Consider the following 12,600-nt stretch of genomic DNA (forward strand, 5'->3'; position numbering starts at 1 on the left):
AAACTCGATATGATCATGTTCTGATGATTCTGCTAAGACTTAATTCATAATCATTTCTGACCAGACATAACAATGGCAATAATGCCTGAAGAAGAATGTATTACGGAGTCCATGTCAAAAAGCTGGTGGGTAATGCAGGAGAAACCAGTCTTACAGGAAGGGGTGACTGCACTGGAAGACAAATATTGTTCAGTTACAGCAGCAGAACCTGCTTAGAGACAATGGAGGATATCTATAGAGCTGCTGTTTCACAAGCTGGTATCTCCTGCCCAAGGGAAGGGTGGAGTGGGAGGAGCATCTGTCAGAGTATCACAAACAAATCTCAACCAAGATGTTTGGTTTTGGTCCAAGATAATTGTATACAGCTATGACTGCACATTAAAACCATCTTGGCGAAACCTGCACACCATTTTATGATGTTTTCTGTGTCAATCTCACTAAGCATGATTGACAGACTCAGAGACTATTAAGGTACAATAACAGACCCACAAAAAGTTTTATACATTTAATTTAACTGACACATTCTTGGAATAATCAGCAGTTCTTCGTGCAAACGTTTGTCATCTACAGCCAAACCAATAACCAACACACGCTGAAAGCGAGTTTCACCTTTATTGGCTAAAGGGGAAACTTGAAATACAACCCTGTTACACAGATAGGCACCGAAAAGTAAATGCAAATGTAGGGCCAGAGGGAAGCCTGGATCAACAGAGCATTCATTGAGAACAGCAGGGGGTGGAGGGAGGCAGTGAGGGGCAACTAGCCAGGGAAAAGTGCTGCAGCAAGGAGGCCAAAAATCACAAGACCCAACAGGAAGCAGGTTTAACCAGAGTAAATATTAATCTGAGCATAGTGACATCTTACTATGCGGATAGATATTATCAACTAGTCGATTAGGTCTGATACTAGAGTATACTCAGAGATTGTAGTGACAGTGATGGGAGACAGAGGGGCATCAGTTATCAGTCACAAGTGAGAGAAGACAAGAGACAGACGAAATGGGACAGTGACCGATACCAGCAAAACATCTCAGCTACATTTCCCCAAGTGATCGTGACCCAGGGGATCACATTTTCCGGGAACTCTCAATGGGAGTTTAACATCAGTGGAATATGACAGCGATGCACGAGTGGGACACATCCAACAAGCGTCCATTTTTAAGCACAGAAAGTGTTCGAAAGACTCTAGTTCAAACATACCGGTAATATTAACTCACGGGTAATCCAAGCATTCAAATCAACAAACCAGAGTGACAAAGGTTTAGTGGAAAGTTAAGCGATGGATGTAATGTCACCGCAAACCACGTTAGCTGTTAGCAAGAAGAGAGCAGGCTAACATTTCCACATAACTTACAAATGTAGACTCTCCGGTTCACACTCTTTACTACAGATCCCACAGACAGCATGTACAGGAAAATGAAACCTTTACAGGTTCACATTTAACTGGCTAACAACATCAGCAACACCAGCTCATGTTCGCTAACTCAGGTTAGCCACCCATAGCTAATTTCAACCGACTTCTGCATTTAGCCTTAACTAGCTGTGTCAGCAGTGTTTAAAATCAAATTTTCTACCTATTCTGGTCAATGGAAAATAACATACACTTTCGTGGTGAATGATATAAATGTAGAGCATATTCAGTACTCACCACACATGTCTTCAGTTTGTCTGCCAGTTACAGCTACTCGGGTAACTGGGAACGCCTGTCAAATAAGCTTCGCCTCCCTCTGATCTCACGGAATCAGAACCAACCGCCTTCTTCCATGGCACCCTCTGATTGGCCGAGCGGCCCGTCAGTCAGGTTGCGCCTACCAACGCAGGCACTCCTGACGTGGCATCAGGATGCGGATCTGTGGGCAGGACAGACGACAGATCCTACTGCCGCTGCCACCCAGCGTAGCTAAAAACCAACATCATCGCACAATGGCAGGCCTGTGCTTCCTGCCAGGACCTGGTACGACAGTACAGGGCTGTGACCAATTCATCATCATTGCTTACGTTAATTGATAAATTAATCTTAATCTGTAAAATGTCAACAAAAGACAAATGCACTTACAATTGTCTGTGGCCTCTATGTAGCGATGTAACCGGGACTTGGTCGAGTGGCCAAAAATATGTCAAATGTTCTGGGTATTTAACACAAACAACAAAAACACAGCTTTTATTATTTTTTAATTTTTATCTCCTTCATTATTGTATAAATTATTGTAATCTCTGTGCTTCCACATTAAATGTACTTAAAAAACTTTAAGATAGTCCCACAAAATATATGCAGTTACATCCCCACTTAAGAGTTGTCAGTAAATTTGCTATCCCAGACTAACTGCTGTTTTTAATTTGTTATAACAGTCCACAAATAACAGCAATATTTCTACAAGGAAAATGATGAAAAACTACTTTATTACAACAATAGCTGATATCATATAGTTGGTAACAGTGTGATTCTGACAGTGGTTTCTTGCAATTGCAATCTTGTATGTTTGCTTGTAAAAAAGCATGATCCTGCGATATTAATAAATAATTCACTCTACATACAAAAATGGAAAGAAATACATTCAGGTACACACATTTTAAAATATTTCAGTGAGTACTGTAAAACAGTGGTGCATGTTTTTTGAACCTAAAAGCTGTTTTGACAAGTGACTGAAAAAATTTGAAACAGTGTGAAATAATAAATAGAATTTATTTCAGCTCTACAGTCATCAGTTTCTATGGCTGGGCTCTTCTGCCCTGTATTTTGTTTAATACTGTCATTGTACATAAAACAGCCACAAAAATCAGAAATAACTTCTGAGTGAATCATGACGATGATAACGAAGATGAGGTCTTTCTCACAGCCAAGCTATACAACAGCTCATTTTATTGCAGCTATGGCCTGAATTAAAGAAGGTGGCCCGAGGAGAGAGGAATGTGTAAATGTAGTTCTGATTTCAGTTTGGTTCAAATTTGAGCATCTCTCTCCTCTTCCTCATCCTTCACCTGTGGATAAACACATAATAAGTTTAGTTAACATTTTCAAGTTGCACAGCTTTATTTATTCCTGAGGTTATTTTGTTAATTGTATGTTGTAGAGTTTGGTTTCCCTATAATTTCTGTCGTAATAGTGAGTGAGAACTATGACAACTGCCCAATCCGTAAAAAAAATTAAAGATTACAAAATTACAATACAAAACATGTTTTTAAAGTTTTTCTTTCTTTTTTTTTTTTTTTTTAAAGCCAAACCTGTTCCACTGATTCAACTTCGGGGACGTAAAACTGCAGCATGTTTTGGATTCCATTCTTCAAAGTAACAATGGAACTGGGACAACTGGTGCAGGAGCCCTGCAGCTTCAGTTTAACGATACCATCCTCAAACCCCCGATACAGAACATCACCTCCATCCTCCTGCACTGTTGGCCTGGGGAAGGAGAACAGTAGCATGTGTGAGAAAATAACAGAACACCGATATCAGACTGTGTTGTCACAAGCACCTACCTTATTCGAGTATCCAGCAGTTCTTTGATCATAGCAACAACTTCATCATCATCATCTGATGGAGCTGAAAAGAGAAGAGGAGATTTCCTCACATTCAAAAACAGCCGACCCTACCTGTTCTATTTTCATTTTCAATTTTCTGTCCTGCACACATGGTTAAATCCTTTACCTGTATCTGCACTAGGTTTTGTGTCCTCATTGACAACAGGAAGTCCAGAGGTGAAAAAGTCCATAATGGCAGCAAATACATCGGGTTTGATTACTTTCCATTCCATATTTACATCAGACTAAGTGGAGATCAAAAAGAAAACAAGTTATTCCAGGGAATGGCATCACACAGTGCTATAATATGAGGCTCAGCTAGTGTTACCTTTGTTATGGTAATAAAGTCATTGCCAAAGAAGACACTCTTGACTCCATCAATCCTAAACAGCTGTCTGAAAACAATACAGAACATTACTGAGGTTTTATTACCATTGAAAAGTTTACTTCACATTGAATGTTAAAAAATGAAAACTATCCATGGATATAATTTGTAAAATATAAAGATAAATTCCCACATAAATCATCAATCATGCCTAATACGTATGTCATACACTTAACAAAGGTTTTAGTAAAATAGTGATGTAACTGTTTAAAATAATAATAGTTAACACTATTTCTGTTTACATCTGTTAAAACTGAATGACTTAAAGCTTAATTAGACACAATTATGAATCAGATCAGACAAAAATACAGGCCATGGCTGCAATAAAACAAGCTCTGTTCCGTAACCTTGTATTGAAGAAGACCTATACCTGGCTAAGGGTGAGCAGTACGCATCACGAGGGCCGTCAAAATTCATAGTTCCTGATTCAAGAACTGTGCGACCAGGCAGAAACTTTAGGCTGTTTGGATTTGGTGTATCCTGCGTCTGCACAAACATGGTCCTTCCTTTGAACAGACAAAACACAAAGAACAAGAATTTAATATCAGTCGTGTCAGTGGTGTTTTCTCCAAGTTAAAAGAGCCACAACGAAGCTGCAGGAATACAAACCTGGAACAACCCAATGGGGGTTTTGTGGCCATATGTTTGAGACTCCAGTGACGTGTGAAGGCCAGTGTAATCCTGCACTCTGATATCCACAGCCAGCAAGACTGAGAGAGCACACGAAAAAATAGATTCAAAAGGTAACTACAGTGGACATCACATTAGCAAATGCATTTGTATATAATGTCTGAATATTCATTGCCCACACAAGCCTGTTTCATTTCCTCCCTCCCACTTAAGAATGTGGCAGTAATGGATTTACAGTGTGAAGGATGGTGTAAGACTGAACCCCTAAAAACCTTCTGTGTACAGTGTTAATGAAACATGTAATCTGTTTGCAGCAGAAATAATACAAGTTTTACAATACAGTTTCATTGTAGGCATACTAACGGGTACAGTATGCCTACAATGACTGATGCAGTGCATACTATACTTCATAGTAAGATAAGAACTTTATTGATCCCACAGTGGGGAAATTTACTTGTTAGGTGGCTCACAAGAAAACAAGATAAAGTGCAGAAACAAGAAGTGTACATGCAATCAAGGAACAAAAAATGTGCAAATTAGAGTATTCACAGTATAAAAAGTTAAAAATACAAAAAATGACTATATACATTTTTACACAATGATGGAGGAGTGATGAAAATGTTTGTCTTTTCCTGGAAAAGGAAAATGCACTGTTCACATCTGCATTTGACTTAATAATGGTACAAGTGTAATAGTTTAACTTTTCTGCAGTAGCAACTTGATCTGACTTATAACTTCATGACTATTGGAATTAAAACACATACAAATAAACACAATGTGACCTAAATGAACATAGAAAAGGCAGGAAAACCTATTTGACAAATTATGTTAATCTCACAGAAACGTTTATCTCCTCCCAATGACAAAGATAAATCATTACTGGTAGAGTCAACTGCTACTGGAAGTTGCATGATTAGTCATTTGGAGATCACCCAATGTGTGACTTTATTATTTCAGATTAAATACGTCTGTGTCTGGATTAATAGCAAGGACACATTCCAAACAAATCCAAGTTTAACACAACTGATACAAGAATATTCCAGAGTCACTGAACACCCCTCAGTATACAATTAAATTCAGTCCAAAAATATTACCAGAATTTAACACAGCTGTACATGACAGCGGATATATTATGCGCATGCAACCGTTATAGCAATTAAGAAAAAGCCACTTTTTAAAAACAATGGACAGAATTGTGACTTGCAAAAAAGGTTTATTTTCCAACAAAAAATGACATCCAAACAACAAACGGGGCCTGTTAGTGAAAGCCCTGGTACCAAGTGTTGAATGGGCTCGGGGGTTTCACTAACAGTCCCCGGTTCTGAAGAATTAACCGATGAAACAGTTAAATGTCCGGATGTGCACGTGAACTCAAGGTTGCAGTTAACTTAGTTTTGCAAATGCAACACAGTATAGAATTGTTTACGGTGTGACATTAAAGAGTCATTTTGTTGTACAGTGCCAAAAAGGCTTTAATGGCTGTCTCTGATTTTAAGAGTTAAAACAATAAAACCAGGACAATTATATGAGAAGTAACAATTAGTCTGCGTCACTCTCCGACCTAGCTAGCTGGCTAGCCGCTAATAGTTAACGTCAGTCGGACTTTGGTTCTTAAGAGGTAAATGCATTCATATAAACATTACAAAGGGCAAAATGAGGACATTGCAACCTCACAAGTGACAAACAGGTAAACTTACGGACGCGTAAGCCTTGCTGAAATACACAACAACCTGCCGACCTGTCTGTACGTCGCCATGTTTGTTATGGTTACCTAAAAGGAACGGAAGTGCGGTTTTCCATGCGGAAGTGACGCATTATTATTGTACGTTTGTGTAAATCTTCCCGTTCTTTTCCAACCATCTGCTATCGCAAGTGTGGGGAAGCTAATAAATAACATTTAACTGCATTAAAAATGCCGTGTGGCAAAAACTTTAGGCGGAGAAGGGACTCATCCGATGTAGAGGAAGAAGAGACCACCGAAGAAGTCAGGTAAAGGGTTTTTTTGTTAACTCCGGCAACATGAACAAAAACACCATGTAGGCTAACGTTATGCTAACGTAGCAAACTGTTCTGTACAAATTAAAAACGATAATTACCTATTTTTGATAAGGTATACAGCCAGTTTGATTTAATTTTCGTGCATTTCCTGGCCATTTAGATCTAAATTAGAAGAGGCTAAAGAACTTCAGAGTTTGCGGAAACGACAAAGCGGAGTCAGGTAACGTGAAGTTTGGTTACTTCTTTAGCTTCTTGTCGGCGGTAAAGTCGCTATAGTGTAATGAAACATATGAGATAGAAATTTGTATTAATATTTCCCTTTCTTTTAGTGTGACCGCCTTGTTGGTTGGAGAGAAACTGCCACCAGAGGCTGAAATTGATGTGAGAGACCTACTTGATTTTTAATTTATTATAATTAACCAGAATATTCCTTTAACTGATTATTTGTTGTGTTTTTAAAATAAACATTTCTCACAGAATGACCCATTTAAACTGAAGACTGGAGGAGTTGTTGACATGAAGAAAGTCAAAGACAGGAACAGGGACATGTAAGTAAATCTGTGACCTCTCTAATTATCTTAATACAATATGTCTAATACATTATGTACGTACTATAATGTTATTACAAAATGGAAAATGTGTCATCACACATTACACCGATTTAACCCAAGACGACCTCCATTCCATGTACAGGACCGAAGACGAGACAGACCTCAACCTGGGCACCTCTTTCTCTGCTGAAACTAACAGAAGAGACGAGGATGCAGACATGTATGTATGCCTCTTTCAGCTGTGACATACACACACGTGCAGTTAAAACCTTGCTCTCTGTCGCATTCAAAAAGAATTACGTCCAGGGGACACAGCAGTCAGATGTCAGTTAGATGAACAGCTTCATCCCAATCAAAAATCTAAACCAAGGACCTGTTTATTCTTTGGTTTTCATGTATATATCTATGTTAAACAGTAATATTTACTTTATCTAAATGTGGAGAGCCAACATGCTTGCTTGATTTATTTAATTTGTTTTAGTTTAAAGATTATTAAATCTTTCCTGTACTAATTGTATTACATGTAAAATTACGTAAGATATGATACTGTAATCCCCAACATTTTTACAAAGTGCTCCATAAAGATAAATTTTATCTCACAGGATGAAATACATTGAGACAGAGCTGAAAAAGAAGAAGGGCATGGTGGAGGCTGAGGAACAGAAAGTTAAGGTGAAGAATGCAGAGGACCACCTGTATGAGCTGCCTGAGAACATCCGAGTCAACTCTGCCAAGAAGACAGAGGAGATGTTATCCAATCAGATGCTGAGCGGGATCCCTGAAGTTGATCTTGGCATTGAGTGTGTACAGAAAATTCTCATAATAATCCTGTAGATGTCATCTTTAAGAGAAAGACATCCTGTATTGAGACCTGACAGTGACTAGCAGACAGAGAGGATGCAACTGTTTTTCTGTGACTTCTTTTTTAGCGCAAAGATAAAGAATATTATCCAGACAGAAGAGGCGAAAGCCAAGCTTCTAGCAGAACAGAGGAACAAGAAGAAAGACCACGGCACATCATTTGTACCAACCAACATTGCTGTCAACTATGTCCAGCACAACCGCTGTGAGTTTTGCCAATCTGAAAACACTGTAGTTTAAAGAGTGAGAGGTAATAACGAGTGAAACGCGGGCTAATCTTTCTTTTTTAATCCCTCAGTCTATCATGAGGATGTGAATGCACCACAGAGGCACCACAGACACAGAGAAGAGCCCAAAGCGAGACCACTGCGTGTGGGAGACACTGAGAAACCAGGTCCAGAAAGTAAGAGACTGCACACAGCCACATGCAGTTACACACTGTTCTATATTGTGTAGTACTTTGTCTGGAATTAGGTACCATTTTGAAACATATTTATATAAATAGTTTAATAGTTACACAGGATTCTTTTGAAACCTTCTAAAATCTAAGTTATTACTTATTTTTAAATCCGCAGCATCATCTCCGCCCAACTACCGCAAACGTCCAAACAACGAAAAGGCCACAGACGACTACCACTATGAGAAATTCAAGAAGATGAATCGACGATATTAAGGAGCTGCTTTTTTTTCCCCCAACATGATGTCCATTTTTAAAGAAGTTGAGACATGAAGATCCTTTACAGACTGGCTTTCCTAAACAACTGTTTCTGGCAGAAATCTCAAAACAGTGTTGTACTTTGTAAATTTTGTATATAGCTTAATGTCACTCTCCGTAGGCAGTACATCTGCTTTGTAATGTGTTACGTTAAAGGATAATCCGACATGAGGAAATTCGGTTGTTCAAGAGTGTCTCATGCTCAAGAAATCAGACAAATAAGATCAGAATATGTTAAGAAATACAGAAAGGACATGAGAATTGTCAAACAGAGTGGGATTGTCTGAATTGTTTAGTATTTTCATTTTAGATCTTTGAAATCTCAGCTTTTGGTTGTAGAATTGTGTTTTTAAGGCTTTCAAGAAAACCGATGTGATTAAAAAGATAAAGCCAACAACATTTAACTTGTCCTTTTAATTTGATCAGTGCTTGATGGAGTAAGAAAGCAGAAATAAGATGTTATGAAAGCAAACTTTTACAAAAATAAATGTGAAAACAATACTTGTGTTCAATACTTAATCAAAGTCCAACAAAAGAATGTTAAAAAACAAAACATACTTCAGTGCTGCAAAAATGTATTTTTACTTCAGTCAGGTTTGTATAGTGTATGCAAAGGTTTAAATCATTTTGAAAAAGTGATTTAAACTGAGGGGAATGTTACTTGTGATTCTAATAAGTTTTTCAAGTATTTCTTGTTCAGTACAGTTTCTTTATTTCCCTATTTTCCTGCAACACCTATTAATGCAAAAGAAAACAACCTCAATACCTAAGTTTTAGTCCAGTTTAAAGTTCATAACACAAAACAGGCGAACCTAATTCAAAATGTGTAATGGAAACTAAATTATCCAAACCGTAGTCGTCCAAACTGAGCACAGCTGTTGTGTGTTCCAATCAGTGTCCAGTTTCCTCCTCATGGTTTCTCTATAGAGGCTGTCCCGTGTCCATTGAGGTGGTGTTGGGGGTTTGTCTCCTGTGAGGGAGGTCCGTCCACGTCCTCTCTGTCGCCCTGGTTAGAACTGCAGCTGCTGCCTGGGGAGGCCCAACTGTCTCGCTGTCTGAAGGCCTCACACAGTGGCAGATCAGTGCTGTCCCACTGACTGTAGCTTTGCAGAGCAGAAACCAGTAGGAGGCAAACAGTCAGCGCAGCACAGAAAGAGAGGAGCAGACAAGAGCAGCAGGTCAGAATAAGCACATTCATACACATAGAGGAGCATGTGAAGGCACACATTCGATAGAAGCATGGAGGTTATGCAGAAGCACTGAAAAACACATGACACAGCTGTCTGTTTAGAGGCGTGACTGTTGATTTTAAGACTGGCAAAAGGGTGGAATTAGTTTCTGATGGAGGAGAAAGCAAAGCGAGTGCAGCAAGGAAGGAAGGCCCACAACCCAGCATGCTCCAAACAGGACTGAGAGACACTTCTTAATACTTTCTCACAGAAAACAAGACAAACTACTACAGTGTTTTGTCTCTACTTTATTATTATTATTTTTTAAAAATAATTCTGGGTCTGTTGGAACAGCTGATACAAACTGGTACATATGTATAACCACACCATGTGCGACTGACAACCCCCTGCATGGTTACAGCTTATAGTCTTAGGACGGCATCAAGAAAATATTTTATCCTAATTTGATTTTGCAGAAAACACCTACTTGAGAAAGTCTTAGTAGCTTCAGATTTGACCTCAGATAAATAACAGTAAACAGTCGTGTCTCATTGTACAGTCTAAAACAAACATCCATCCACAGTCCATCCTTAAAATGTAGCACATAGGGGCGTCACCACTATATTTATGATTTAAATATTACATATAAATAATCTTAAATCAATGATCCTTTCATAAAATCTATTCTCTGATATAGTTTTAGTTCTAGTAATGTGTCATTCTTGTCCCGTTCCCAACAAAGCTTTGTGTTACTTCAACTAAAAATATTAAGTTATAAATGAGCATGGAGGCCTCATTACTTCCATTCCACTAAAGCTTTCCCTCTCTCCCATGTACCACACCGTATTTGTTAAAACTTCTCTCAAGCCTATTGGAAACTGAAGACCAGGAAACCGATAAGTCTGATTACCATTTACAAATAAAAACCCTGCAGTAAGTCGACACCAGTGCTTTCTGTTCAGAAAAGCCTCTTGGCTGTCACACTGCATCAGTAAACTGCAACGAATGCCAAAAAATACACGCTGAACTGTTGTAGTTCAAAAGTTCGATAAATTTACGCTGCTGATTTTCAGGTGTATACCCCTTTAATGCTGAAGTCCTCACCACTTTGACCAATTATGACACACGTCATAGAGCGGGGGGGAAAAAAATCAAGGCATTTGCTAATCAGTAACAATGTAAACTCACTTACTGCGATGAGCTCCACCACAGTGACCCTCAGCAATGATCTGTATTGATGAATGGTACCATTTGGATATAACAAACCCTTCCTTGAGCTCAGCAGTGAATGGTAAAAGGTGAGGCAGTACATGGTGCTGGGCATGGGACAGCAGAGGGACGGTGGGATGGGGGAGGCATGTATGAGCCTACTTGTACCTGGAGGAGTAATATTCTTCCTCTAGCTCATACAGGTCGATGGCGATCTCATCACGGAGCGAGGTGAGCTTCTTGTCACACTCCTCCTGCAGCGAGCGCAGCTGCTGGTTCTGGAGGCTGATGGCGTCGTTCACGGAGGGAAAGTCATTCAGAATCAGGAACTGCTTCAGATCAGACACCAGCTTCATCAGGGACTCGCCGGCACGTACCTAATGCAACAACACAGAAGCAGGAAGTGTGTTGTGAAATAAATAATTATTTTATTTCTGTCCCTATGTGTGGACTAAGGGCACTGCAAACAGAAACCTTCAGAGTCTAGAAACAGTCTCATTCAATTTCTTAAACCTAACATCATAAATACTCCCGTTGATACTTACAATGTTGGCTGCTCTGACATGCATTTCATAATGATCCTGCTCTGCTTGAGTTGCTCGAGAAACCTGCGTCTCATCCTCTATCTGGACAAAGAAAACGGTGTCAGAATATCACATAACTCATGTATGGAGGCAGGTGACAAAACGTACAAGGAGAAGAATGAGGGGCATAAAGGCTGTGAGACATCCGAGTTAGGACATATACAACACAGAAAATGGCAGATAAAGTGTTATTCTCTTAATAGAAACAAGAAAAGGGAGGCATCTGTGTACCTTTGCTGTTTTGACGATCTCTGTGAAGTTGTCCAGGATGGACCTGATATCATCTTTCAGTCTCTTGTTGTAGCTCTGCAGCAGAGTCTCTTTGCTTTGAGGGAGCACTCTCTGAGTAGCCATCGTGCTCAGGAAAAGGCAACACGGCACATACGCTACCTGTCCATAGCAAGTTAACACAGAGAAACGCGTTCAGCTGATGAGACTCATCCTAATAACAACAATAAAACGAAGTTAAAACAAAACGCAAATATCATTCTCGGGCGAACAACTAGCTAGCATGAAAAGGCGGGTGCGTTCACAACACCAACGGACGAGATGACCCTGTACCTGACGTGTCGTTTTCGCATCTATTTTGCTGCATAACTTACAAATTCAATACAAATATTACAAACTCTGTAATAGTTATCACTTTCTTCTTACCGCATACTTTGTAAACAATATCGCTATTGTTTAAAACGACAGCCACTACGTTTACTTCTTCTTCTTCTTCTTGTTTATGGCCGATTCTCACCCTCTGTGTTCATGTATTACCGCCCTCTAGCGTTAGTTACTTATTTCACACCGACCACACAAAAGAAACAACTCTCACTGCTGCCTCTTGTGGCCGTTGGGGTGTATAACACCCACTCCAAGTTCAGTAACATACTCTGACGATATACGACCCTCACTAGTTAAAGAGCAGATCACCTGCACTTTTCCCTGAGTGGTTCCAGGACTGTTCACCACTAGATTACAGCAGATATTAAAGG

General features: G+C 39.4%; 4 protein-coding genes across 6 annotated transcripts in view; 1 reads left to right on the plus strand and 3 right to left on the minus strand.

Moving 5' to 3' along the window:
• Positions 1 to 1,752, minus strand: part of gfpt1 (glutamine--fructose-6-phosphate transaminase 1) — a 29,824-nt gene extending 28,072 nt beyond the window's left edge. For both annotated transcript variants that reach the window (XR_005894329.1, XM_041043009.1), the window contains exon 1: positions 1,648 to 1,752. Coding sequence is in view for 1 of the 2 variants with exons in the window: in XM_041043009.1 (XP_040898943.1) it covers positions 1,648 to 1,654 (7 nt within the window). In the remaining variant the exon portion in view is untranslated. The remainder of the gene's footprint in view (positions 1 to 1,647) is intronic.
• A 402-nt stretch (positions 1,753 to 2,154) lies between these two features.
• nfu1 (NFU1 iron-sulfur cluster scaffold homolog (S. cerevisiae)) lies at positions 2,155 to 6,303 on the minus strand. Its single transcript, XM_041042153.1, has 8 exons — positions 6,228 to 6,303; positions 4,510 to 4,610; positions 4,271 to 4,406; positions 3,844 to 3,910; positions 3,643 to 3,760; positions 3,474 to 3,537; positions 3,222 to 3,396; positions 2,155 to 2,978 (listed from the first exon to the last, which is right to left on the minus strand). Exons 1-8 carry the CDS (start codon positions 6,284 to 6,286, stop codon positions 2,940 to 2,942), a joined length of 759 nt encoding a protein of 252 aa, XP_040898087.1. The 5' UTR covers positions 6,287 to 6,303; the 3' UTR covers positions 2,155 to 2,939.
• A 58-nt stretch (positions 6,304 to 6,361) lies between these two features.
• c7h9orf78 (chromosome 7 C9orf78 homolog) lies at positions 6,362 to 9,156 on the plus strand. The gene is made up of 9 exons (XM_041042152.1): positions 6,362 to 6,519; positions 6,689 to 6,748; positions 6,858 to 6,909; positions 7,006 to 7,076; positions 7,222 to 7,299; positions 7,682 to 7,879; positions 8,009 to 8,145; positions 8,239 to 8,343; positions 8,516 to 9,156. Exons 1-9 carry the CDS (start codon positions 6,443 to 6,445, stop codon positions 8,611 to 8,613), a joined length of 876 nt encoding a protein of 291 aa, XP_040898086.1. The 5' UTR covers positions 6,362 to 6,442; the 3' UTR covers positions 8,614 to 9,156.
• A 55-nt stretch (positions 9,157 to 9,211) lies between these two features.
• Positions 9,212 to 12,376, minus strand: med22 (mediator complex subunit 22). Of its 2 annotated transcripts, XM_041042154.1 has the most exons (5): positions 12,272 to 12,376; positions 11,849 to 12,007; positions 11,579 to 11,659; positions 11,202 to 11,410; positions 9,212 to 9,758 (listed from the first exon to the last, which is right to left on the minus strand). In XM_041042154.1, the coding sequence occupies exons 2-5, from the start codon at positions 11,969 to 11,971 to the stop codon at positions 9,566 to 9,568; spliced, it is 606 nt and encodes a 201-aa protein (XP_040898088.1). In that variant the 5' UTR covers positions 11,972 to 12,007; positions 12,272 to 12,376; the 3' UTR covers positions 9,212 to 9,565. The 2 variants fall into 2 exon arrangements, with proteins under 2 accessions (XP_040898088.1, XP_040898089.1); XM_041042155.1 differs by lacking the exon at positions 9,212 to 9,758 and having other exon boundaries at positions 10,117 to 11,410.
• Positions 12,377 to 12,600: the final 224 nt, after the last annotated feature.

Source organism: Toxotes jaculatrix, chromosome 7, assembly GCF_017976425.1.
Source record: "Toxotes jaculatrix isolate fToxJac2 chromosome 7, fToxJac2.pri, whole genome shotgun sequence".
Lineage (NCBI taxonomy): Eukaryota > Metazoa > Chordata > Actinopteri > Toxotidae > Toxotes > Toxotes jaculatrix.